Source organism: Salmo salar, chromosome 25 (assembly GCF_965601325.2).
Source record: "Salmo salar chromosome 25, fSalSal1, whole genome shotgun sequence".
In the NCBI taxonomy this organism is placed as follows: domain Eukaryota; kingdom Metazoa; phylum Chordata; class Actinopteri; order Salmoniformes; family Salmonidae; genus Salmo; species Salmo salar.
In genome coordinates, this window is record NC_138315.1 from 3,945,001 (window position 1) to 3,971,796 (window position 26,796).

The 26,796-nt window shown below is 43.2% G+C and overlaps 1 protein-coding gene across 8 annotated transcripts in view; it reads right to left on the minus strand.

Annotated features, from left to right (window-relative positions):
- Positions 1-26,796, minus strand: part of LOC106586057 (glypican-6) — an 80,906-nt gene that overhangs the window by 2,020 nt on the left and 52,090 nt on the right. For 2 of the 8 annotated variants that reach the window (XM_045707383.2, XM_082968837.1), the window contains 8 exons: positions 12,522-12,596; positions 9,565-9,962; positions 3,300-3,465; positions 2,918-3,048; positions 2,621-2,767; positions 2,358-2,482; positions 1,924-2,105; positions 1-1,042 (listed from right to left, as the gene is read on the minus strand). The exon at positions 1-1,042 is cut by the window's left edge and continues 2,020 nt beyond it. In XM_045707383.2, the coding sequence (XP_045563339.2) occupies positions 819-1,042; positions 1,924-2,105; positions 2,358-2,482; positions 2,621-2,767; positions 2,918-3,048; positions 3,300-3,465; positions 9,565-9,962; positions 12,522-12,596 (1,448 nt within the window). In that variant the 3' untranslated portion in view covers positions 1-818. Of the gene's footprint in view, positions 1,043-1,923; positions 2,106-2,357; positions 2,483-2,620; positions 2,768-2,917; positions 3,049-3,299; positions 3,466-9,564; positions 9,963-12,260; positions 12,412-12,521; positions 12,597-14,600; positions 14,777-26,796 lie in introns of those variants that run through there. The other 6 variants (XM_014172880.3, XM_014172878.3, XM_014172881.3 and 3 more) reach the window with 5 other exon arrangements.

Here is a 26,796-nt window from a genome sequence, read left to right on the forward strand (position 1 = left end):
TCTGACCGAGGACACAGAGGACTGCTCTTTGTAAGCTCTGCCTTCTATAAGGGAATGACAGGGAGGGGGGGGACCCTCCTCTCAAGTCACCAGCTTTCTCTTCTGGCCTACATCAGGACCTCCCCGTACATCCAACTCCATCAGACATGTTCCATTTCAACACTGCTAGTGTATACTGACGATTCAGAGAACACACATGAGGTATGATCTCAGTGGACCAGTTTTGTATTTGAGTGTTTGGGAAGTGGTACTCCTTCCACATTATGGATGCACACCTGGGCACACAGAAGCCCCTAGAACCCCTCGCCAGCTAGTTCAATCACCTAACGAACCATCTAAACATCAGCCCTGTAACTTCTTAGTATTTTCCCACAGAGCTACTGTACTCTTAGCTTTGAGAGCCAGTCTAGAGCTTCAACATGTAACCAAGATGTTCTCTTTTCTGGCATAGCCACATTCATCCCTGGCCAGCCCAGATACATGGACAACACAAATTTGAATAATGGGATGAAATGGAAGAACTCAAAACACTGTTGGTGATGTGGAGGGAGGGATTCTAGCTCAAAAGGTGCCGCAAGCGGCGAATCAGTTGAATCAGGACAAAAGGCAAAAAAAACCAAGAAAAGTGAACATTTTGGAAGGAAATCCCTGTACAGTATTGTACATTTTTATAAAAACAAATGAAAAATTTAAATAACTCAAGAGTCCCCCACATGATGACGGGCAGACTGAGGTCCTGAAGGCAGTCTTTTTAAAAGCCTGACAGTTTTTCCCTTCTCTCTGTCTTACTTTCTCACTCTCTCTCCCTTTCCCTCCCTTTATCTCCAATGGGGGGCGAGCAGGGCCAGGGTGAGCCCACAGAGTGCCAGTGCCATGCTCCCGTGTGCCATACGGTCTCCACCGGTCGTTTCCTGGTGCACCACCTTGAACACACGGGGGTTGATGGGGGTGGGTGGGATGGAGAAGTAGATGTCCCCGTCCGCCTCACAGGATGGAGAGTCACAGCCGATGCCACTCTCCTGTCCTCCGCTACCATCCTCATCTGAAAGAAAGAAAAAGAGAGGGAGAGAGAGACAGAGAAGTGAGAAGATTTCAGGAGGCAAGAAATGAGAGCAGGTTGATGAGGCCATGAACACAGGAAAAGACACAGCATTCAGGGGATGAAAATAGAACTCAAGTCTGTTGTGACATTTTTATGGCAACACCAAAGGTTGTGGTCCTCTCTAGCTCAGTTGATAGAGCATGGCGCTTGCATCGGTAGGATAGTGGGTTCGATTCCCGGGACCACCCATACGTAAAAAAAGTATGCACGCATGACTAAGTCGCTTTGGACAAAAGTGTCTGCTAAATGGTATATAAGGTTCCTTCTCTCACAGGGAGGCAATAGTCTTCAAACAGAAGACATGAGCAGAATATCTAGGCCAGCTAATCTTTATAGACAGGTGGGGTGTTAACCAACAATCAAAGGGTTATTGACAATTTGTAAGCTATATTTCGTATGCAAATGTTTATTGAAAACATAAATACATTTGCCCAATAAGCACTTGTCTCTCAAATACATTGTTACAGTTGTTAGTTAGCTAATTTTATCCATATTAGCATAGGATGTGACGTCAAATGTCAAAACAAGACATAAACAAGATACAACTAGTTGTAACAAGCCATCTACGATTCACCACACATCAGCTTCTTGTCATTGTTGCTAGCTATCTGACTGTTCAGAAAACAACTACACACGCACAGCCTTTTACCTCAGAGTTACGCCACATTATTGTAATGATGTTGTCAACACACCTGTCTATTGAAATGGAAAAGATTTCCTAAAGTTTAGTTCCCTGTAGAGGGTGCCAATCAGGTGTCCAACCCAGATGCTCTGCATGGGGCAATGGGCCTCAGTAAGTTAATTAATCTGCTAGTTCTTACCATCCTCACCTTGGTCGATGGAGATATCATTGCCGCTGTGGGCGGCCTTCAGCCAGCTGGTCATTTCCTTCAACACTGCGATCTGACTGCGAATCACCACATCTGGCTTTGTAATGTCCACTTCCACATCCGGGTTGGACACCTGATTGGCCAATCCGTTGCCCATGACAACAGACTCGTACCTATGGCAGAAGGTCAAGAATGAATGTGGAGATCCTACCAAGCACACTGTTAGTTCACTGTCTGCAGCAACATTACTTTATGCCTTCAGAATGGTGGCTCCATCCGAAATGGCACCCTATTCCCTACAATAGTGTACTATGTTTTAAAAGTAGTGCACTAAATGGGGAATAGGGTCTAATTTGGGACGCAGACACTGTTGGTTGGTGACTGTATCAAGGGAGTGACTTGAGAAAACAACCTGCCAAACTAACCTGCTCTTTGCTGTTCCGTTCCAACAGTCATCCCTAGACGTAATCCTCTCCCCAGCACAAACAGATTCTGGCAGCGTGGACCAGAACTGCTTAGCATGCTTCAGCCTTTTCTTCACGTCTGTCGTCTGGGCAGAAGGAGAGAGGCAGGCAAACAGATATGGATCATTCATTTATGCCAAGTCCATTTGAAAGACTTCGGAATCTCACGTGAAAACTCTTGAATTTATGCTGACGGTTGGGCCAGATGGCTGACAATGCCTTACCAGTCTGTCCAGGCTGGTGCCAGCAGCAGTAGTGGGCCGTGCGTCAGGGCTGTAGGGACGAAAGCGACCGGTGAATCCTGTCTCCTTGACTGAGCGACGTGACCGGAAGCCATTACCTGGTTTAGGCTGACCACACCCCTGGAACACCTGGAGGGGTGGAGAGGCAAGTGAGTGGAATGTACAGACAAACAGAGACAGATAGACACAGGCTACCAGGCAGGCACACAGACAGAAAGGTTGGCGAATAAAGAAGACACACACACAGTCAAAGACAAACTGAGACAGGAAGTGACTGACCTTCTGTGACACCTGCATGCTGTTCTCCTGCATGTTCATGATGGCCTCAGAGATCTTAACGTCAATGGGGTCCATCACAGACTCAAAGTTGAAGGGCCCCTCCAGCCTCTCAGCCAGACTCAACATGGCATCTGATAAGACAACTCAGTTAGTCATGGACACAATAACTGCAACCCTGCAATAACTGCAAACAAACACCCCCAAAACCAAAATAATTATGTGAATTAAAGTGCTAAAATCTTTTTTGGCCTAGATTCTACCAGCAGGGGGAAGCACACTGCAGACACCAGAGGTCCCCCAGTGAGTGTCAGAAGCCACACACACACTCCCTCCCTCCCTGGAGCATGTTTAACTGGTCATTGTTGCATATGAAAGCCCTTACCCAGAAAGTTGTTCCACTCTGTGTCGAGGTCAGCCTGGTTGGCCAGACAGCCACGCATCACGTTGAGACAGTAGTTCTGGCAAGGCTTGAGGGCCACCTGGCCTTTGCAGTAGGGACAGTACAACATCTTCATGGCTGCCCGCACACAGCTAGGGGATGCACTGACCTGAGGGGGAGGGCAAAGGGAGTTAGTGACCAATGCATTTCAGACAGACACAGACTATATAGAGTGCAAGATGTATCAGACAGACACTTAGACTATATACAGTAGGGTCCGAAATTATTGACAGCCTTGATAAAGATGACCAAAAATGACTGTATAAAATAAATTATGTAAATAGAGCTATATTGTATGCTCACATTTTTTGGGAAATTATGTTATATCATTTTATACTAATACAACTGCTCATAGAAAGAGATTTGGTTTAACAAGTAATATAATTGTTTCGCAAAAGGCCTGTTTGTTCCATCGGGTGGCACACAATTGGCCCAGCGTCATCCGGGTTAGGGGAGGGTTTGGCCGGGGTAGGCCATCATTGTAAATAAGAATTTGTTCTTAACTGACTTGCGTAGATAAATAAAGGTTAAATAAAATAAATTACAACACCTCACCTTGAGAGGATAGCGGCACTGAGCCTTTTTCTAAAATGTTTCATGAGTTGGAGAACACATTGGGAGGGATCTTAGACCATTCCTCCATGCATAATCTTTCCAGATCCTTGATATTGAATCTTTATTTAACCAGGTAGGCCAGTTGAGAACAAGTTCTCATTTACAACTGCGACCTGGCCAAGATAAAGCAAAGCAGTGCAACACAAACAACACAGAGTTACACATGGAATAAACAAACGTACAGTCGTTGCCAAAAGTTTTGCGAATGACACAAATATTAATTTCCACGAAGTTTGCTAATTCAGTGTCTTTAAATATTTTTGTCAGATGTTACTATGGAATACTGAAGTATCATTACAAGCATTTCATAAGTGTCAAAGGCTTTTATTGACAATTACATGAAGTTGATGCAAAGAGTCAATATTTGCAGTGTTGACCCTTCTTTTCAAGACCTCTGCAATCTGCCCTGACATGCTGTCCATTAACTTCTGGGCCACATCCTGACTGATGGCAGCCCATTCTTGCAAAATCAATGCTTGGAGTTTGTCAGAAATTTGTGAGTTTTTGTTTGTCCACCCGCCTCTTGAGGATTGACCACAAGTTCTCAATGGGATTAAGGTCTGGGGAGTTTCCTGGCCATGGACCCATAATATCGATGCTTTGTTCCCCGAGCAACTAAGTTATCACTTTTGCCTTATGGCAAGGTGCTCCATCATGCTGGAAAAGGCATTGTTCGTCACCAAACTGTTACTGGACGGTTGGGAAAGTTGCTCTCGGAGGACGTGTTGGTACCATTCTTTATTCCTGGCTGTGTTCTTAGGCAAAATTATGAGTGAGCCCACTCCCTTGGCTGAGAAGCAACCCCACACATGAATGGTCTCAGCATGCTTTACGGTTGGCATGACACAGGACTGATGGTAGTGCTCACCTTGTCTTCCCCGGACAAGCTTTTTTCCAGATGCCCCAAACAGAAAGGGGGGATTCATCAGAGAAAATGACTTTACCCCAGTCCTCAGCAGTCCAATCCCTGTACCTTTTGCAGAATATCAGTCTGTCCCTGATGTTTTTCCTGGAGAGAAGTGGCTTCTTTGCTGCCCTTCTTGACACCAGGCCATCCTACAAAAGTCTTCGCCTCACTGTGCGTGCAGATGCACTCACACCTGCCTGCTGCCATTCCTGAGCAAGCTCTGTACTGGCGGTGCCCCGATCCCGCAGCTGAATCAACTTTAGGAGATGGTCCTGGCGCTTGCTGGACTTTCTTGGGTGCCCTGAAGCCTTCTTCATAACAATTGAACCACTCTCCTTGAAGTTCTTGATGATCCGATAAATGGTTGACTTAGGTGCAATATCCTTGCCTGTGAAGCCCTTTTTGTGCAAAGCAATGATGACGGCACGTGTTTCCTTGCAAGTAACCATGGTTGACAGAGGAAGAACAATGATTCCAAGCACCACCCTCCGGTTGAAGCTTCCAGTCTGTTATTCGAACTCAATCAGCATGACAGAGTGATCTCCAGCCTTGTCCTCGTCAATACTCACACCTGTGTTAACGAGAGAATCACTGACATGATGTCAGCTGGTCCTTTTGTGGCATGGCTGAAATGCAGTGGTAATGTTTTTTGGGGGATTCAGTTTATTTGCATGGCAAGGAGGGACTTTGCAATTAATTGCAATTCATCTGATCACTCTTCATAACATTCTGGAGAATATGCAAATTGCCATCATACAAACTGAGGCAGCAGACTTTGTGAAAATTAATATTTGTGTCATTCTCAAAACTTTTGGCCACGACTGTACAGACAATAACACAAATAGAAAACATTTATATACAGTGTGTGATTAGGGAGGTAAGGCAATAAATAGGCCGTAGTGGCGAAGTAATTACAATTTAGCAATTAAACACTGGAGTGATAGATGTGCAGAAGATGAATGTGCAAGTAGAGATTCTGGGGTGCAAAGGAGAAAAAAAAACTATATGGGGATGAGGTAGTTGGATGGGCTATGTACAGGTGCAATGATCTGTGAGCTGCTCTGACAGCTGATGCTTAAAGTTAGAGAAGGAGATATGAGTCTCCAGCTTCAGTGATTTTTTTCAATTCGTTCCAGTCATTGGCAGCAGAGAACTGGAAGGAAAGGCGGCCAAAGGAGGAATTGGCTTTAGGGGTGACCAGTGAAATATACCTGCTGGATCACGTGCTATGGGTGGGTGCTGCTATGGTGACCAGTGAGCTGAGATAAGGCGGGGCTTTACCTAGCAAAGACTTATAGATGACCTGGAGCCAGTGGGTTTGGCGACGAATATGAAGCGAGGGCCAGCCAATGAGAGCATACAGGTCGCAGTGGTGGGTGTCAAAACGGTGTCAAAAAAAGACAAAATATCCTTGTCTGCGCATATGGACTGCCCTCTTCAATTCAAACCACAGGTTTTCAATGGGTTTTAAGTGCGGAGACTGAGATGGCCATTGCAAAATGTTGATTTTGTGGGCAATTAATTTTTCTTTGTGGATTTTGATGTGTGCTTGAGGATATTGTCTTGCTGGAAGATCTATTTGCGGACAAGTTTCAGTTTCTTGACAGAGGCAACCAGATTTTTGGCTAAAATGTCCTGGTACTGAGTAAAGTTGATGATGACGTTGACCTTACAAGTGCCCCAGGATTAGTGGAGGCAAAAATAGTCCCATAACATCAAAGTTCACCAACCATATTTACAGTAGGTATGCAGTTCTTTTCTGCTTATGTATTCTCATTTTAACACCAAACCCACCACTGGTGTGCGTGGCCAAAGAGCTATATTTTAAATGTCATCTGACCAAAGCAACAGTTAAAATCCAAGTTCCAATGCCGTTTAGCAAACTCCAGGCGGATCACATGAAAATAGAGTTCTTTGGCCACGCACACCAGTGGGGGTTTTGTGTCTAAATGAGAATGCATGAGCAGAAAATAACCCATCTTTGATGTTATGGGGCTATTTTTTTTTATTTTCATGTCAGCTGACCAAAGCAACAGTTCAAATCCAAGTGCCAATGTCGTTTAGCAAACTCCAGGCATTGGTCGGATCACATGAAAATGTAATTCTTTGGCCATGCACACCAGTGGTGGGTTTTGATTCTAGATGAGAATGCATGAGCAGAAAATAACCCCTTACCTACTATAAAATATGGTGGTGGATCATTGATGGTATATGGGGCTATTTTGCTTCCACTGGTCCTGGGGCCCTTGTTTAGGTCAACTTGGTTGCCTCTACCTGCCAGGAGGTTGAAACTTGGCAGCAAGTGGATCTTCCAGCAAGACAATAACCCCAAAAACATAGCAAAATCCACAAAGAATTGGCCACAAAATCTACAAATGAACCAATATAAGGTCATTCTATGCATCAACATCTCTATATTTCTTAGGGTTGCAAAGGGAGGGTAAATAATTGGTCACTTTCAAAGTTGACCAGTAAACTACCTGAATTTTTGTAACTGTCAAGAATGTTAGGGAATTGTATCACTTGACATCAGTAGCCGTTTTGGGTACTTCAGATTACCACAGCAGTCTAATTATCTCTGGCCCTCCGTGTGACCTTAACACATGTAAAATATATAAAATAAGATAATTTTAAAATACAAAATAAGAATGAGAAAAGTGTAGAACATTATCCTAAATATAACCCAGAAACTTAGTGAACTTCCATTTCATCCCAATATCATGGTTTCAGCATGAAATATAATTTCTATAAAATAAAAATAGATACCATGTCAATACAGTTAATTCAGAAAGTATTCAGACCCCTTTACTTTTTCCACGTTTTTACGTTACAACCTTATTCTAAAATGGATTAGATAAATCTTTTTTTACTAAATCTACACACAATACCGCAATAACGACAAAGTGAAAACAGGTTTTTAGAATTTTTTGCAAATGTATTAAAAATAAGACAGAAATATCATATTTACATAAATATTCAGACCCTTTGCTATGAGACTCGAAATTAAGCTCATGTGCATCCTGTTTCCATTGATCATCCTTGAGATATTTCTACAACTTGATTGCAGTCCACCTGAGGTAAATTAAATTGATTGGAAAGAATTTGGAAAGGCACACACCTGTCTATCAAAGGTCCCACAGTTGACAGTGCACGTCAGAGCAAAAGGTTGAAGGTTGAAGGAATTGTCCGTAGAGCTCAGAGACAAGATTGTGCCGAGGCACAGATTTGGGAAAGGGTACCAAAACATGTCTGCAGCATTGAAGGTCCCCAAGAACACAGTTGCCTCCATTATTCTTAAATGGAAGACGTTTGTTACCACCAAGCCTCTTCCTAGAGCTGACCGCTTGGCCAAACTGAGCAATCGGGGGAAAAGGGCCTTGGTCAGGAAGGTGACCAAGAACCCGATGGTCACTCTGACAGAGCTCCAGAGTTCCTCTGTGGAGATGGGAGAACCTTCCAGGAGGACAACCATCTCTGCAGCACTCCACCAATCAGGCCTTTATTGTAGAATGGTTAGACGGAAGCCACTCCTCAGTAAAAGGCACATGATAGCCCACTTGGAGTTTGCCAAAAGGCACCTAACGGACTCTGACCATGAGAAACAACATTCTCTGGTCTGATGAAACCAAGATTGAACTCTTTGGCCTGAATGCCAAGTGTCACGTCTGGAGGAAACCTGGCACCATCCCTATGGTGAAGCATGGCGGTGGCAGCATCATGCTGTGGGGATGTTTTTCAGTGGCAGGGACTGGGAGACTAGTCAGGGTTGATGAACAGAGCAAAGCACAGAGAGATCCTTGATGAAAACCTTCGAGAGGGCTCAAGACCTCAGATTGGGGCGAAGGTTAACCTTCCAAAAGGACAACGACCCTAAGCACACAGCCAAGACAAAGCAGGAGTGGCTTTGGGACAAGTCTCTGAATGTCCTTGAGTGGCCCAACCAGACACCGGACTTGAACCCGATCAAACATCTCTGGAGAGACCTGAAAATAGCTGTGCAGCGACGCTCCCCATTCATCCTGACAGAGCTTGAGAGGATCTGCAGAAGAATGGGAAAAACTCCCTAAATACAGTTGTGTCAAGCTTGTAGCGTCATACCCAAGAAGACTCGAGGCTGTAATCGCTGCCGAAGGTGCTTCAACAAATTACTAAGTAAAGGGTCTGAATAGTTATGTAAATGTGATATTATTTTTTTGCAAACATGTCTAAAAACCTGTTTTTACTTTGTCATTATGGGGTAGTGTGTGTAGATTGATGAGGGGAAAAAAACAATTTAGTACATTTTAGAATAAGGCTGTAACGTAACAAAATGTGGAAAAAGTCAAGGGGTCTGAATACTTTCCGAATGAACTGTATGTCTTTGTTGTCAATGTTTTGTTGTCATTGTTTTTCCGCCAAACTGGGGGAAGTTGTGAAAAGAGTAAATAGTTGGAAGAGTTGCAGAGTTAAGTGAAAATAATGCCATTGTTGATTAGATGCTTTATTCTTTAATTAAATGTAAATGTTAATTAGGCTTTTTCCTTCAACCATATGGTCTATCCACTAGAAACTCATGGATGAATAAAAAATGAATACTATATATGAATACTTAAAAATAAAAAATCCAACGTTAACATGTTAATTACGAAGCATTTCCGTAACTTTGGTATATTACCATTCGTTTTGCAACTCTACTCTTCGACTTACCGTGGAGACTTTGTTGACCACCTCGGGCATGAGCGCCAGGCCACGGGTGAAGGTGCGCGCCGCGACAAAGGCCCGTGTCAGCTGGAGGCGGAGCTTGCGCGGCACGTCACCAAACGGTTTCAGTTGCTCGGTATGGCGGCTGACGCACTCCATGTAGGCGTCACTGAACTCGTACTGGACGTTGACCAATTGGAACATCCTCTCCAGGAGGTCTTCCCAGAAGTCAGACAGCATGGAGTCCAGGTTGACTGCCCCGCTGCCCGACACGTAGTAGCGCTTCAGCTCCTGGAAGAAGTGCTTAAATAGCTCCGCATTATGCACGTACATCAGGCCGTACGTGCGCACGAACATGTCGTTGAGCGCGTGCTCCGCGTTGTCCAGCAACTCGCGGAAGAATTCTGTAGACGGGAAAGAGAAGAAGAGTGTAAGTACGACGATAGCACACAGCTAAAACTTAATATCAACATCAGAGTGTGGTAACGGTAGGCTATATTTGGGATCTAATAGAATATTAATATAAAGAGGTTATTATTATTGAGTGACTTGTTATTCAGGAAATTGTATTGTGGCATAATGGAGCACTTTGTAAATCTTCCAAAACATGTGGACAAGGGCAGATTTTATAAAGGCTAATGTCAATACCATATTTATTCTGTCTGGTCCAAAGATGTTCAAACTAAGTACGTATTCTAATAAAATCTGTTCCTCTTAAAAAAACATACAGTGCCTTCAGAAAGTATTCATACCCCTTGACCTATCCATATTTAGTTGTATTAAAGCCTGAATTAAAAATGGATTCAATAAATACAAAATCTCATCCATGTACACACAAAACCCCATAACGAAGACGAAGTGAAAACATGTTAATATACACTACCGTTCAAAAGTTTGGGACCACTTTAGAAATGTCCTTTTTTTTTTTTTTTAAGAAGACCTTTCTTCTGAAATTCATCAGTCTACTCGTTCTGAGAAATTTTATTATAAAATGGACAAAAAAAATGTGATTTTCTTTCAAAAACAAGGACATTTCTAAGTGACCCCAAACTTTTGAACAGTAGTGTACATTTTAGCAAATTTATGTCAATAAAACTTGGGAGTCCACCTGTTGCCAATTCAATCGTTTGGACATGATTTAGGTCTCACAGTTGACAGTGCATGTCAGAACTGACACTATACCATGAAGTCCAAGGAACTGTCAATAGATCTCACAGATAGAATTGTGATGAGGCATATATCTGGAAGGGCATAAAACAATTTCTAGAGTGTTGAAAGTTTCCAAGAGCACAGTGGTTTCTATCATTGGGAAATTGAAAAAATATGGAACTACCCAGACTCTGAGCAACCTGGCAAGAAGGACCTGGGTCAGGGAGGTGACCGAAAACCCAATGACAGAACTACAGAGTTCCTTGGCTGAGATGGAAGAATGGCTGCCAGCTGGACAAGTCTCTACAGCACATCACCAATCAGGGCTTTATGGGAGAGTGGCCAGATGCAAACCACTCCTGAGAAAAAGCCACATGACAGCACGCCTGGAGTTTACAAAAAGGCACGTGAAAGACTCAGAACTTCATTTTTTTTTTTTTACTATTTGGCCTGAATTGTCTGGAGAAAACCAGGCACAGATCATTTCTTGTCTAACACCATCTCTACCGTGAAGCATGGTAGAGACTGGGGGCGAAGATTTACATTCTAACAGGATAATGACCCCAAGCATACAGCCAAAGCAACGCTGGAATGGTTTCAGAACAAGAATGTGAAAGTCCTTGAGTGGCCCAGTCAAAGCCCAGACTTGAGTCCCATTGAAAATCTGTGGAAAGACTCGAAGATTGCTGTTCAACACCACTCCCAATCTAACTTAACAGAGCTTGAGAAAATCTGCAATGAAGAATGGGAGAAAATCCCTAAATCCAGATGTGCAAAGCTGATACAGACAAACCCAAGACGACTGACTCACAGCTGTAATTTCTGCCAAAGGTGATTCTAAAATGTAAATGTACTTATGAAAAATTCATGTTTCTGTATTTCATTTTCAAAGAATTTGCAAACATTTCTAAAAACATGGTTTTCACTTTGTCATTATGGGGTCATTATGTGTAGATGGGTGAGAAAAAAATATATCTAAGCTATTTTGAATTCAAGCTGTAACAAAAACATGTGGAGTAAGTCAAGGTGTATGAATAGTATCTGAAGGCATGTAAAGGATACATAAATTCCAGTTCCTTACACTGCATAAACATTATAAATCAGAATATTCTGTATGTTATCCAGAGGTTCTTTGAATGTTTCCCTCTCATCTGATTCTCACACATTGCCTTCATTTTGCTGGACCCCAGGAAGAGTAGCTGCTGCTTTGGCAGCAGCTAATGGGGATCCATAATAAATACAAATACACAAACTAACATCGTAGTGTACATTTCCACAACCAGATTGAAAGTCTCTTCAATAATGTTTTTGGCAGCGTGTCTGTGACTGTCATTAGACAGAGTTAGTAGGTCTACACACAACCAGCAGCAGTACAGCAAAGCTCCTGAAATCACTCAGAAAAAAAACTGCACGGGAAAGGTTGTATGGGAAAAGAAATGGTTAGAAATGGAGGGAGGAGAGTAAAAGAGTGAGGGAGTGGGTGGGGGGGTTAGATTTTCTTTGAGGCAGATATAGAGATAGGCAGAGAGAGTGAAAGGAAGTGATTCCCAAACCTTCCATAACAAAGCCATCACCTACAGAGAGATGAACCTGGAGAAAAGTCCCCTAAGCAAGCTGGTCCTGGGGCTCTGTTCACAAACCTTCCATAACAAAGCCATCACCTACAGAGAGATGAACCTGGAGAAAAGTCCCCTAAGCAAGCTGGTCCTGGGGCTCTGCTCACAAACCTTCCATAACAAAGCCATCACCTACAGAGGGATTAACCTGGAGAAGCGTCCCCTAAGCAAGCTGGTCCTGGGGCTCTGTTCACAAACCTTCCATAACAAAGCCATCACCTACAGAGAGATGAACCTGGAGAAGACTCCCCTTAGCAAGCTGGTCCTGGGGCTCTGTTCACAAACAGACCGCACAGAGCACAAGGACAGCAACACAATTAGACCCAACCAAATCATGAGAAAACAAAAAGATAATTATTTCCAATATGTCAAGTAATTAACAAAAAAACTGAGCAAACTAGAATGCTATTTGGCCCTAAACAGGGAGTACACAGTGGCAGAATACCTGACCCAAACTTAATGAAAGCTTTGACTGTACAGACTCCGTGAGCATAGCCTTGCTATTGAGAAAGGCCGCCGTAGGCAGACCTGGCTATCAAGAGAAGACAGGCTATGTGCACACTGCCCACAAAATGAGGTGGAAACTGAGCTGCACTTCCTAACCTCTTGCCAAATTTATGACCATATTAGAGACACATATTTCCCTCAGATTACACAGATCCACAAAGAATTTTAAAACAAGCCCAATTTTGATAAACCCATATCTACTGGTTGAAAAACCAGTGTGCTATCACAGCAGCAAGATTTGTGACACCATTGCAAATACAACCCATATTTCTGTTTATTTATTTTCCCTTTTGTACTTTTTGTAACTATTGAAATTTCTTTATTCTTTAGGAACTTTTGTGAGTGTAATGTTTACTGTTAATTTTTATTGTTTATTTCACTTTTGTTTATTATCTACTTCACTTGCTTTGGCAATGTTAACATCCGTTTCCCATGCCAATAAAGCACTTAAATTGAAATTCAATTGATTGAGACAGTGTGGCAGAGGAAGATGCAGAGCGAGAGCGGCAGAGGAAGATGCAGAGCGAGAGAATGGCAGAGCGAGAGAGCGGCAGAGAGAGCGAGAGCGGCAGAGCGAGACCGAGAGGGAGCAGAGATGAGAGGGAGCAGAGATGAGAGAAAGACAGAGACGGAGCCAGACGGAGCGAGACAGAGACGGAGCGAAACGGAGCGAGACAGAGACGGAGCGAGACAGAGACGGAGCGAGACAGAGACGGAGCGAGACAGAGACGGAGCGAGACGGAGCGAGACAGAGACGGAGCGAGACGGAGCGAGGGAGAGACGGAGCGAGACGGAGCGAGGGAGAGACGGAACGAGGGAGAGACGGAGCGAGGGAGAGACGGAGCGAGGGAGAGACGGAGCGAGGGAGAGACGGCGCGAGGGAGAGACGGCGCGAGGGAGAGACGGCGCGAGGGAGAGACGGCGCGAGGGAGAGACGGCGCGAGGGAGAGTAAGAGGGCGAGAGACGGAGAGAGAGCGAGAGAACATTGCTATTCAATGTCTCTCCACATCAAGCCACTGAAGCACCATCAAGCCGCTGACCACCAATGGCATTTTCTGTTGTCACATTCCATTCGTTTTCCTTTCTCCCTGCTCCTCTTTCAATATGATTACTGCCCACCCCTCCTCTCCCTCCCCTTCCATATGGGGACCTGTATCCCCCTCCACACCCATATCTCTCTCTCACTCCAATGCTTTCAGTTCATCAGTTCCTTCAGAATGCTCTCTTCAGTAGAGACAGGGAACAATAACCTACTTCATCCTGAGGAATGTCCATCACCCCCCCCCCCCAAATAACACAGCACCCCTCTCCCAAGAACCCCCTCACTTGCCTCACCACCACTTTCTTAATGAACAAAATGAGCATTCCAGACTCTATGCAAAATGCTTAACCTCTCTCACTTTTACATGTGTGCAAGCATACACACCCCTTTCACTCTTTTCTCTTTGTATCAACTCCTCTCTCTCCCCCTTCTTTTTCCTTGTAAAACACAAAATGTCCGCTGCAGTTTCTCGGTGTGCCCTCTGCCAAGCTTTGAAATGTAAAGTTCCCATACTATCTCTGAGGGAGTCACCAAACACTCCTGAATTCGGGCACCAGGACACATACACAAACTTAACAATGGCGCCGGAGGAGATGGCTGCCGTTTTACGGGCTCCTAACCAATTGTGCTATTGTGTGATTTTTCGCATTATTTGAAACATAATGTTTCTGCCACCGTCTCTTATGACCGAAAAGAGCTTCTAGATATCAGGATATCGATTACTCACCTCGTACTGGAAGAAGATTTTATCTTTAATGAGTCAGACGCGAAGAATTTCAGACACCCGACAAGGCCCTCATCCCCGTCATTCGCAGGAGAAAGGGACAGAGATATCCGGGACGTAGGTCGGGGTGCCTTGTAAGGATCCGATGGCGAGTGGGTAATCTTCCTTTACCATCAGTCCTATTAGCCAACGTACAATCATTGGATAACAAAACAGACAAACTATGATCACGTATATCCTGCCAACGGGACATTAAAAACTATAATATCTTATGTTGTTTCACCGAGTCATGACTGAACAATGACATGAATAACACACAGCTGGCAGGTTTTATGTTGCATCGGCAAGATAAAACAGCCGCCTCCGTTAAGACAAGGGGTGGCTGTCTGTGTTTATTTGTAAACAACAGCTGGTGCACGAAATCTAACAGTAAGGAATTCTCGAGGTTTTGCTCACCTGAGGTAAAGTATCTCATGATAAGCTGTAGACCACACTATTTTCATCTATATTTTTCATAGCTGTCTATTTACCACCACAAACTGATGCTGGCACTAAGAGCTGTATACGGTCAAAAGCAAACAGGAAAACGCTCATCCAGAGGCGGGCTCCTAGTGGCAGGGGACTTTAATGCAGGGAAACAAATCTGTTTTACCTAATTTCTACCAGCATGTCGCATGTGCAACCAGAGGGGAAAACAACTCTAGACCAGCTTTACTCCATACACAGAGACGTGTACAAAGCTCTCCCTCAATTTGGCAAATCTGACCACATTTCTATCCTCCTGATTCCTGCTTACAAGCAAAAACTAAAGCAGGAAGCACCAGTGACTCGGTCAATAAAGAAGTGGTCAGATGACGCAGATGCTAAGCTACATGACTGTTTTGCTAGCACACTGGAATATGTTCCGGGATTCTTCTGATGACATTGAGTAGTACACCACATCAGTCACTGGCTTCATAAATAGTAACCCTGGGCATACCTGTTTACCTCATTTATCAAACAGTACACGTTATAATTTGAACTTCACCAAGCCAGATGCCCTCACAAGGCGTCACCTGCACCCTAGTCCCTCGTTCAATGAGCTTCACCAAGCCGAGTTCTCTCGCAAGATCACCCACGCTCCAGTCCTTCACTCCACAATAACCTCAACAGTCCTACTGTGATCAACTCAGTACCACTGATCTGGACTTTTGGTTGCCCGCAACTGGCTAATTAACAATTATGCCCAAGGATACCTCACTTAAGAACACTCATCAACTCAACTCAGTCCTGCTAGTTACCTCAGCTGTGGCCTCTTAAGGAAGATCTCGCTCTGAGCATACCCTCAACAGGGGCTTTTATGTTTTTATTATTTTTCTTTAGAATTTCATCACTTATTGATAGATTGTCCAAGCCGACCTCTCTCAGTACTCTGTCCGAAATCTGGTATCCACCCGTGCCCGCTACCTCTCAGATCATAGGCGGGTCCAGCTGCTCAATAATAAGCATGGTTTACCCAGAGATCAAATTTTCTGATCCCTGTGCACAGTTTACCCAGATCTTCAGGAGAGGTCAACAGGTGAGGTTGCAGATTACCTCCTTGTCGCCAAAAATGTTGTGGAAATTCAGTACTGACAGAGACTTTGTCATTTCTTCAAACAATCATTGTTATTTAATATTGATTCATTATTGCAATAATGAAACCTTCGGCCCCACACTTGAAAGTGTTTGGTCGAGTGCTTAATGAAAAAAACAGATGTTATTTAGGACCTAAAAATGCTTAGTCTGCCTGGTTCCAACCTTCCCATAAGCCACCTTGGACCATCTCCTGCTTATTTGCATGGGATATTGTTTTACTTCCAACCCGGCTAAGTTTCCCAGATGCTAGGAAGATGAGAAAATGAGGCATTGTTCTAAACTCTTCCAGGCTCTCTCCATCTCCATCTATGGAATACCAGCAGTTAGGTTTTTATCATCAAGTCATAGCAGACTAACTGCATGCATAAAGCTAGAGTGGAAACCATCTCATTACAGAAACACAGAATTAAACATTACAGAAATGTCCTACTATTTGCTAATTATTAATTGTTAACTATTAAATATGTAATTGTTCTAATCACAGTGAATAGATGACATCATCCCCACACTGACTGTACGTACATACCCCAACCAGAACCATTAAACAGGCAAAGCGTCAATACAGGACTAAGATTGAGTCGTACTTCACTAGTTCCGACGCTCGTCAGATGTGGCAGGGCTTGCAAACTATTACAGACTACAAAGAGAAGCACAGCCGCAAGCTGCCCAATGACAAGAGCCTACCAGACGAGCTAAATTACTTCTATGCTTGCTTTGAGGCAAGCAACACTGAAGCATGAATGAGAGCATCAGCTGTTCTGGACGACTGTGTGATCGCGCTCTTTGTAGCCGATTTGAGTAAGGCCTTTAAACAGGTCAACATTCACAAGGCCGCAGGGACAGACGGATTACCAGGACGTGTACGCAGAGCATGCGCTAACCAACTGGCAAGTGTCTTCACTGACATTTTCAACCTTCCCTGACTGAGTCTGTTATACCTACATGTTTCAAGCAGACTACCATACTCCCTGTGCCCAAGAACACTAAGGTAACCGGCCTAAATGACTACCGACCCGTAACACTCACGTCTGTAGCCATTTAGTGCTTTGAAAGGCTAGTTATGGCTCACAACACCATTATCCCAGAAACCCTAAACCCACTCCAATTTGCATACCGCCTTGGCTTGCATGCATACCACATGCAAGCCAAGCGCCACCACTACTATCAGTAGCACTGTCAAAGCTGTACAAAAAAATCTGCAAACAAGCAAACACCGGCAACGAACGATGTGTTTACAATACCACGTTGGTAATAAAGCATTATTTGTTCGACCGCAACTTCTGGGGTAGCTAGCTAGCTTCAGCTTGGTACCTAGCTAGCACCAATACAACCAGCCTGAAAACAATGACCAGTACAAACTGCAGTCATTTTAATTATTCTTAGCAATCATTTAGGAATCCTTGTAAGTATTAGCTAGGTAGCCACTTCTTGTTCACCTATTGAAATTGAACTTCAGTTCAATAAAATAAATAACTCAGCAGCTACTTAACCCTGTTGCCAAAAGCTAACATTATAAGCAGCCAGCTAGCTTCATCTGGCTAGTGAGGTTCAACCAGACCGGGTTATGTGTTGTGAAGCTAGCCAGAATAAGGATTAGGCACAGTAATGGAATTTGCGGTTTGCCATCAAAATAAAAGTACCTCTTTGAAAGTGATGCAGAAGGTTACAATTGGTGGAATCATGCCATATTTAAACTAGATAATGTTAAACAAGGTTGGAATGTGAAGCAATGAAATGGGGTGTCAGTCTACTCGGTGACACCCACAGAACACAACTGAGAAGAGTTTACGCAAATATTAGCGTTGTAGCTCTTATCGCGAGACTGTGACTGTGTGAAATCACCTCCCCAGTCAGCCTACTGTGTGTATTGACATTCATATTGCACTGTACAGCTTTACCTAAGGATTGGGGGATCAATGAAATGGGGTATCAGTCTACTCAATACCCAAGCTATTGTCTCCTCAGAGTTATCAGACTCCAAAACATCCACACAGTATTGTTTTTCCTCAAGAATAGTGTTCAATACACATAGGTTGACAAATGTGGCTCAATTCAGTTGTTTCAGAGTCCCGCAATAAGAGCTACGACGCTAATGTTCTCTGGGTGTCACTGAGTAGACTGATACCCCATGTCATTGATCCACAATCCATAGGTAAGGCTGTACAGTGAAATAAGTATGCCCCCAATGCAATGCTAAAGTAAAATACATCCAGTGTGATTTCAACAGATTGTCAAATTAACTAATTATTGTCTTTTGTTGATTTTATATAACATTCCAACCTCGTTTAGCATGATAATTCACTTATGGCATAATTATACTATTTGTATTCATTTGAGTCACTGTCAATGGCATACTTTTATTTTGAAGGCTAAACGCAAAGTCCACTATTGTGGCGAATCCTTATTGTGGCTAGCTTCACATAGATGGGTCCGACCACCATTAATCAAATAAGAACTGTCTTATAAATTAGGGTTATTTTAGATAGCTAGCTAACTATATAGCTAACTATATAGCTACTGAAACAGATGTCGTTTTGCTATGCTTAGGGCATCCATGAGCTAGCAACTTAACCAGCATCATAGCATACACATCGATTAATCGATGTGACACATGAAATACGAGTGATTGTGTAATAAAATAACTACGTAAACAATTAATGAACGCGTTCGATCATTATGTGACGTGCAGTCATAGTAAGTGAAAGAAATAGGTATTGATTATGTTTTACTGGTAATGGGGACATATGTAAATGCCAACAAAATAACGTTTTGGTCAGTGTGTGTGTATAACCTTAAATTAACTAGGCAAGTTGGTTAACATGTTATGGCTAGTGGGCAGTACTTTCACGGCTGGATAAAAAACGTACCCGATTTAATCTGATTATTACTCCTGCCCAGAAACTAGAATATGCATATAATTATTAGCTTTGGATAGAAAACACTGCAAAGTTTCTAAAACTGTTTGAATGGTGTCTGTGAGTATAACAGAACTCATTTGCCAGGCCAAAACCTGAGAAGATTCTGTACAGGAAGTACCCTGTCTGACCATTTCTTGGCCTTCTTTGCCATCTCTATCCATTACAAAGGATCTCTGCTGTTACGTGACACTTCCTACGGCTCCAATGGGCTCTCAGAGCCCGGGAAAAAGCTGAATGACGTAATTCAAAGCCCTGGCTGAAACACATTATCGCGTTTGTCAAGTGGCCGATCAAGGGACAGTGGGCTTAGGCGCGTGCACTGGCCGCCCCCGTCTTTCTGTTTTTCCCTCTATTTACCGAAACGCAGATTCCCGGTCGGAATATTATCGCTTTTTTTACGAGAAAAATGGCATAAAAATTGATTTTAAACAGCGGTTGACATGCTTCGAAGTACGGTAATGAAATATTTAGAAATCTTTTGTCACGAAATGCGCCATGCGTGCGACCCTTATTTACCATTCGGATAGTGTCTGGAACGCACTAACAAAACGCCGCTATTTGGATATAACGATGGATTATTTTGGACCAAACCAACATTTGTTATTGAAGTAGCAGTCCTGGGAGTGCATTCTGACGAAGACAACAAAAGGTAATCAAACTTTTCTAATAGTAAATCTGATTTTGGTGAGTGCTAAACTTGGTCGGTGTCTAAATAGCTAGCCCTGTGATGCCGGGCTATCTACTGAGAATATTGTAAAATGTGCTTTCACCGAAAAGCTATTTTAAAAATCGGACATATCGAGTGCATAGAGGAGTTCTGTAACAATTATTTTAAGAATTATAGATATGTTTTTTGTGAACGTTTATCGTGAGTAATTTAGTAAATTCACCGGAGGTTTGCGGGGGGTATGCTAGTTCTGAACGTCACATGCTAATGTAAAAAAGCTGGTTTTTGATATAAATATGAACTTGATTGAACAAAACATGCATGCATTGTATAACATAATGTCCTAGGGTTGTCATCTGATGAAGATCATCAAAGGTGAGTGCTGCATTTAGCTGTGGTTTTGTTTTTTGTGACATTATATGCTAGCTTGAAAAATGGGTAGTCTGATTATTTCTGGCTGGGTACTCTGCTGACATAATCTAATGTTTTGCTTTCGCTGTAAAGCCTTTTTGAAATCGGACAGTGTGGTTAGATTAACGAGAGTCTTGTCTTTAAAATGCTGTAAAATAGTCATATGTTTGAAAAATTGAAGTTTTCGGATTTTAGAGGAATTTGTATTTCGCGCCACGCCCATCATTGGATATTGGAGCAGGTGTTCCGCTAGCGGAACGTCTAGATGTAAGAGGTTATTAACAACAAAATCTTATTTACAATGACAGCCTACCCAAAGCTAAACCCGGGCGACGCTGGGCCAATTGTGCGCCGCCCTATGGGACTCCCAATCACGGCCGGATGTGATACAGCCTGGATTCAAACCAGGGACTGTAGTGACGCTTCTTGCACTGCGATGCAGAGCCTTAGACTGCTGTGTCCGTGTGTGTGTGTTTTAATTATTTAACTGTACTAGAATGCTTAAAAGGCCGCAACATTTTTAAATATTGGTTATCGTTTTTTTTTGTCAAGGAAAATATCAGATATCGGTATTGGCCAAAAATGTCTTATCAGTAGTTCACACCCTCTTAGGCTTTAGCCCCACCCATCTGGTTTCGCTCTCTGAGCGCACATTTGACACTCTGGCCGATGATTTGTTTACCTCTGGATAACATTAAAACAGCCTAACCAGCTCTGCTGACAACAATTTCATGACGCTTTTTTGCAGACGTTTACTGACACCAGCCATATTCAACGGGTGTTGAACACACATCACATAACGTTAGCTAACGAGCCTACCAGCTAACCTTAGCTAGTTAAACACAAAAAGCATAATGAAAAAGTTGGTGCCATCAACTGAAGAAGTTGGTGCCATCAACTGAAGAAGTTGGTGCCATCAACTGAAGATGATGGTGCCATCAACTGAGTCGTGTCTTTGGGGGTTCCATTAAACGTAAGATATGTTTATCAATTAGCTCCCTGTAATTATTATCACGCGATTAAACTGATTAATCGTTTAGTTGTAATTAACTAGGAGGTCGGGGCACCAAGGAGAATATTCAGATTACAAAGCTATAATTTTCCTAATATAACTTTCCTGTACTATAATATTATATTCTATTATAGTATAGGTCGATTATCTTCTAAGTTTAAATGGTGGATTTACCTCTAGTCCAGTCTCATTCCAAAACGTCGTAAATTGTTGTATCTGCACGAACCCAGTCTTTACTAAAATCATCCATACATCAATTGTCTTAAAATCATTTATTTACTACACTAAGTAATTAACAGAAAAACATACAAACAGTAATTATCGTCAACAAAGGATTGGTATCGGAATGTGCCCTTGTGGGCTAAACAGGCTGGTCGGCCTGTTGAACAATGGGTCATAAAAGGTCGGCTGAGAAGTTACACAGGGTGATTTAATATTAACAATTGAAGGCTCACTCATTCGGGAACAATTGCAATCAATATATATTTACGCTCAGTGTGTCGTTCTGATTCTTGTTGGAGAGTAGTTCTGTTGGGGAGTTTTGTCCGCGTTCTCTCTCTCTCTCTCTCGGTTAGAATGGATCTTTCAGAGCGACCTTCATTAACCTGTTAGGGCTAGGGGGCAGTATTGACACGGCTGGATAAAAAACATACCCGATTTAATCTGGTTACCACTCCTACCCAGTAACTAGAATATGCATATACTTATTACATATGGATAGAAAACACCCTAAATTTTCTAAAACTGTTTGAATGGTGTCTGTGAGTATAACAGAACTCAAATGGCAGGTCAAAACCTGAGAGATTCCTTTACAGGAAGTGGCCTGTCTGACCATTTCTTGAACTTCTTTTCCATCTCTATCATTTACTAAGGATCTCTGCTCTAACGTGACACTTCCCACGTCGTCCATAGGCGCTCAGAGCCCGGGAAAAAACAGAATGTCGTCATCCCAGCCCCAGGCTGAAACACATTATCGCCTTTCTCAAGTGGCCGATCAAGGGACACTGGGCTTATGCGCATGACCCCGACCGCCCCCGCCTTTGGGATTTTTTCCTCTGTTTGCCGAAAAGGAGATTCCCTGTCGGAATATTATCGCTTTTCTACGAGAAAAATGTCGTAAAAATTGATTTTAAACAGCGGTTGACATGCTTCGAAGTACGGTAATGGAATATTTAGAATTTTATTGTCACGAATTGCGCCATGCGCGCGACACTTCTTTACTATTTCGGATAGTGTCTGGAACGCACGAACAAAACGCCGCTATTCGGATATAACGATGGATTATTTTGGACCAAACCAAAATTTGTTATTGAAGTAGCAGTCCTGGGTGTGCATTCTGACGAAGACAACAAAAGGTAATCAAACTTTTATAATAGTAAATATGATTATGGTGAGTGCTAAACTTGCCGGGTGTCTAAATAGCGAGCCCGTGATGCCTGGGCTATGTACTTAGAATATTGCAAAATGTGCTTTCACCAAAAAGCTATTTTAAAATCGGACATATAGAGGAGGTCTGTATCTATAATTCTTCAAATAATTGTTATGCTTTTTGTGAACGTTTATCGTGAGTAATTTAGTAAAATGTTAGCGAATTCCCCGGAAGTTTGCGGGGGGTATGCTAGTTCTGAACGTCACATGCTAATGTAAAAAGCTGGTTTTTGATATAAATATGAACTTGATTGAACAAAACATGCATGTATTGTATAACATAATGTCCTAGGGTTGTCATCTGATGAAGATCATCAAAGGTGAGTGCTGCATTTAGCTGTCTTCTGGGTTTTGGTGACATTATATGCTGGCTTGAAAAATGGGTGTCTGATTATTTCTGGCTTGGTACTCTGCTGACATAATCTAATGTTTTGCTATCGTTGTAAAGCCTTTTTGAAATCGGACAGTGTGGTTAGATTAACGAGAGTCTTGTCTTTAAATAGCTGTAAAATAGTCATATGTTTGAGAAATTGAAGTAATAGGATTTTTAACGTTTTGAAAATCGCGCCACAGGCTGCCAGTGGCTGTTACGCAAGCGTCCCACCTAGCCCATAGAGGTTAATGTCGTCATCGAATGGTTGCTTCGTTGGTCTTCGCGTTCAATGATATAATTTACTTAGCTGCAGACTAATAATTAATATCAAAGACTTGTTCTTATTCTGTCAGTATCGATAGTCTAAAAGTTAACCACGTGGTATGGTTCACTTTCAGTAGAGGAATTAGATGGTAGAACCTATTTGGCCAACGGAGTGTAGGCCTGGTCTGAGGAAATGTAAATCAGGGAGTGTTTTATAGTGCCCATCGAACAGGCTGGTCAAATGACGCCTGGTCCTGTATATGTCCCTGGGGCGTGCCTATGACTGAGTTGGATTTGGTTACAGAAATACAATTCTATCACATTACATCAGTACATAGCATCTCAATGTCTTACAAAAGCTTTATCCTTATCAATACATTCCATACACCCATATGAGGCAAGTCTTAAACTGAGTCTATTATATAAACAGTTTTATGGTAATATGGCTATATTGTCTCTTCTGAGTATCACAAAATGGTACCAGCGGATCAGTTCGTAGCTGGATTCTTCAATTCTATGAGTTGGAAGAATTTCCTTTGTCTCTATGGGCCATGTGGCCAGAGACTTTCCTGGAATTTTAGAGTTTTTCTACCCTTTACACACAGGGTGGATTGTGTGCAAAAGGGAGAGGCCAACATCATGACACCTGTTAGTTTTTCTTTTAGAATATATATACACACACATATACAAATTCCGGCTCTCACAGACCTGTTAGTTTTTCTTTAAGAAGCCCTCCTGTTCTCCACTCATTACCTGTATTAACTGCACATGTTTGAACTCGTTACCTGTATAAATGACACCTGCCCACACACTCAATCAAACAGACTCCAACCTCTCCACAATGGCCAAGACCAGAGAGCTGTGTAAGGACATCAGGGATAAAATTGTAGACCTGCACAAGGCTGGGATGGGCTACAGGACAATAGGCAAGCAGCTTGGTGAGAAGGCAACAACTGTTGGCGCAATTATTAGAAAATGGAAGAAGTTCAAGATGACGGTCAATCACCCTTGGTCTGGGGCTCCATGCAAGATCTCACCTTGTGGGGCATCAATGATCATGAGGAAGGTGAGGGATCCGCCCAGAACTACACGGCAGGACCTGGTCAATGACCTGAAGAGAGCTGGGACCACAGTCTCAATGAAAACCATTAGTAACACACTACGCCGTCATGGATTAAAATCCTGTAGCGCACGCAAGGTCCCCCTGCTCAAGCCAGCGCATGTCCAGGCCCGTCTGAAGTTTGCCAATGACCATCTGGATGATCCAGAGGAGGAATGGGAGAAGGTCATGTGATCTGATGAGACAAAAATAGAGCCTTTTGGTCTAAACTCCACTCGCCGTGTTTGGAGGAAGAAGAAGGATGAGTACAACCCCAAGAACACCATCCCAACCGTAAAGCATGGAGGTGGAAACATCATTCTTTGGGGATGTTTTTCTGCAAAGGGGACAGGACGACTGCACCGTATTGAGGGGAGGATGGATGGGGCCATGTATTGCGAGATCTTGGCCAACAACCTCCTTCCCTCAGTAAGAGCATTGAAGATGAGTCCTGGCTGGGTCTTCCAGCATGACAACGACCCGAAACACAGCCAGGGCAACCAAGGAGTGGCTCCGTAAGAAGCATCTCAAGGTCCTGGAGTGGCCTAGCCAGTGTCCAGACCTGAACCCAATAGAAAATCTTTGGAGGGAGCTGAAAGTCCGTATTGCCCAGCGACAGCCCCGAAACCTGAAGGATCTGGAGAAAGTCTGTATGGAGGAGTGGGCCAAAATCCCTGCTGCAGTGTGTGCAAACCTGGTCAAGAACTACAGGAAACGTATGATCGCTGTAACTGCAAATACTTGTTCTCCCCACTGTATGTATGTATGTATGTATGTATGTATGTATGTATGTATGTATGTATGTATGTATGTATGTATGTATGTATGTATGTATGTATGTATGTATGTATGTATGTATGTATGCATGTATATATTTGTTTGTTTGTACGCTGTTGTTTTTTAAAGAAAAGCTCATTTTTTGGTCATTTTTATATAATATCGTCCGATTCCAATATGTTCACTAATATATTGTGAATACATAAACTCAACAAAAAAAGATACGTCCCTTTTTCGGGACCCTGTCTTTCAAAGATAATTCCTAAAAATTAATGACTTCACAGATCTTCCTTGTAAAGGGTTTAAACACTGTTTTCCATGCTTGTTCAATGAACCATAAACAATTAATGAACATGCACCTGTGGAACGGTCTTTAAGATACTAAAAGCTTACATACGGTAGGCAATTAAGGTCACAGTTATGAAAACTTAGGACACTAAGAGGCCTTTCTACTGACTCTGAAAAACACCAAAAGAAAGATGCCCAGGGTCCCTGCTCATCTGTGTGAACGTGCCTTAGGCATGCTGCAAAGAGGCATGAGGACTGCAGATGTGGCCAGGGCAATAAATTGCCATGTCTGTACTGTGAGATGCCTAAGACAGCACTACAGAGAGACAGGACAGACAGCTGATCGTCCTCGCAGTGGCACACCACGTGTAATAATACCTGCACAGAATCGGTACATCCGAACAGCACACCTGCGGGACAGGTACAGGGTGGCAACAACAACTGCCCGAGTTACACCAGGAACGCATAATCCCTCCATCAGTGCTCAGACTGTCCGCAATAGGCTGAGAGGCTGGACTGAGGGCTTGTAGGCCTGTTGTAAGGCAGGTCCTCACCAGACATCACCGGCAACAATGTCGCCTATGGGCACAAACCCACCGTCGCTGGACCAGACAGGACTGGCAAAAAGTGCTCTTCACTGACGAATTGGGGTTTTGTCTGACAAGGGGTGATGGTCGGATTCACGTTTATCGTTGAAGGAAGGAGCGTTAAACCGAGGCCTGTACTCTGGAGCAGAATCGATTTGGAGGTGGAGGGACTGAGCTTGTTGTCATTGCAGGCAATCTCAATGCTGTGCGTTACAGGGAAAACATCCTCCTCCCTCATGTTGTACCCTTTCTGCAGGCTCATCCTGACATGACCCTCAGCATGACAATGCCACCAGCCATACTGCTCGTTCTGTGCATGATTTCCTGCAAGACAGGAATGTCAGTGTTCTGCCACGGCCAGCGAAGAGCCCGGATCTCAATCCCATTGAGCACGTCTGGGACCTGTTGGATCGAAGGGTGAGGGCTAGGGCCATTCCCCCCCCGAAATGTCCGGGAACTTGCAGGTGCCTTGGTGGAAGAGTCGGGTAACATCTCACATCAAGTACTGGCAAATCTGGTACAGTCCATGGGGAGGAGATGCACTGCAGTACTAAATGCAGCTGGTGGCCACACCAGATACTGACTGTTACTTTTGATTTTGACCCCCCCCTCCTTTGTTCAGGGACACATTATTCCATTTCTGTTAGTCACATGTCTGTGCAACATTTTCAGTTTATGTCTCAGTTGTTAAATCTTATGTTCATACAAATATTTACACATGTTAAGCTACGTTTTCTGGAAATAAACGCAGTTGACAG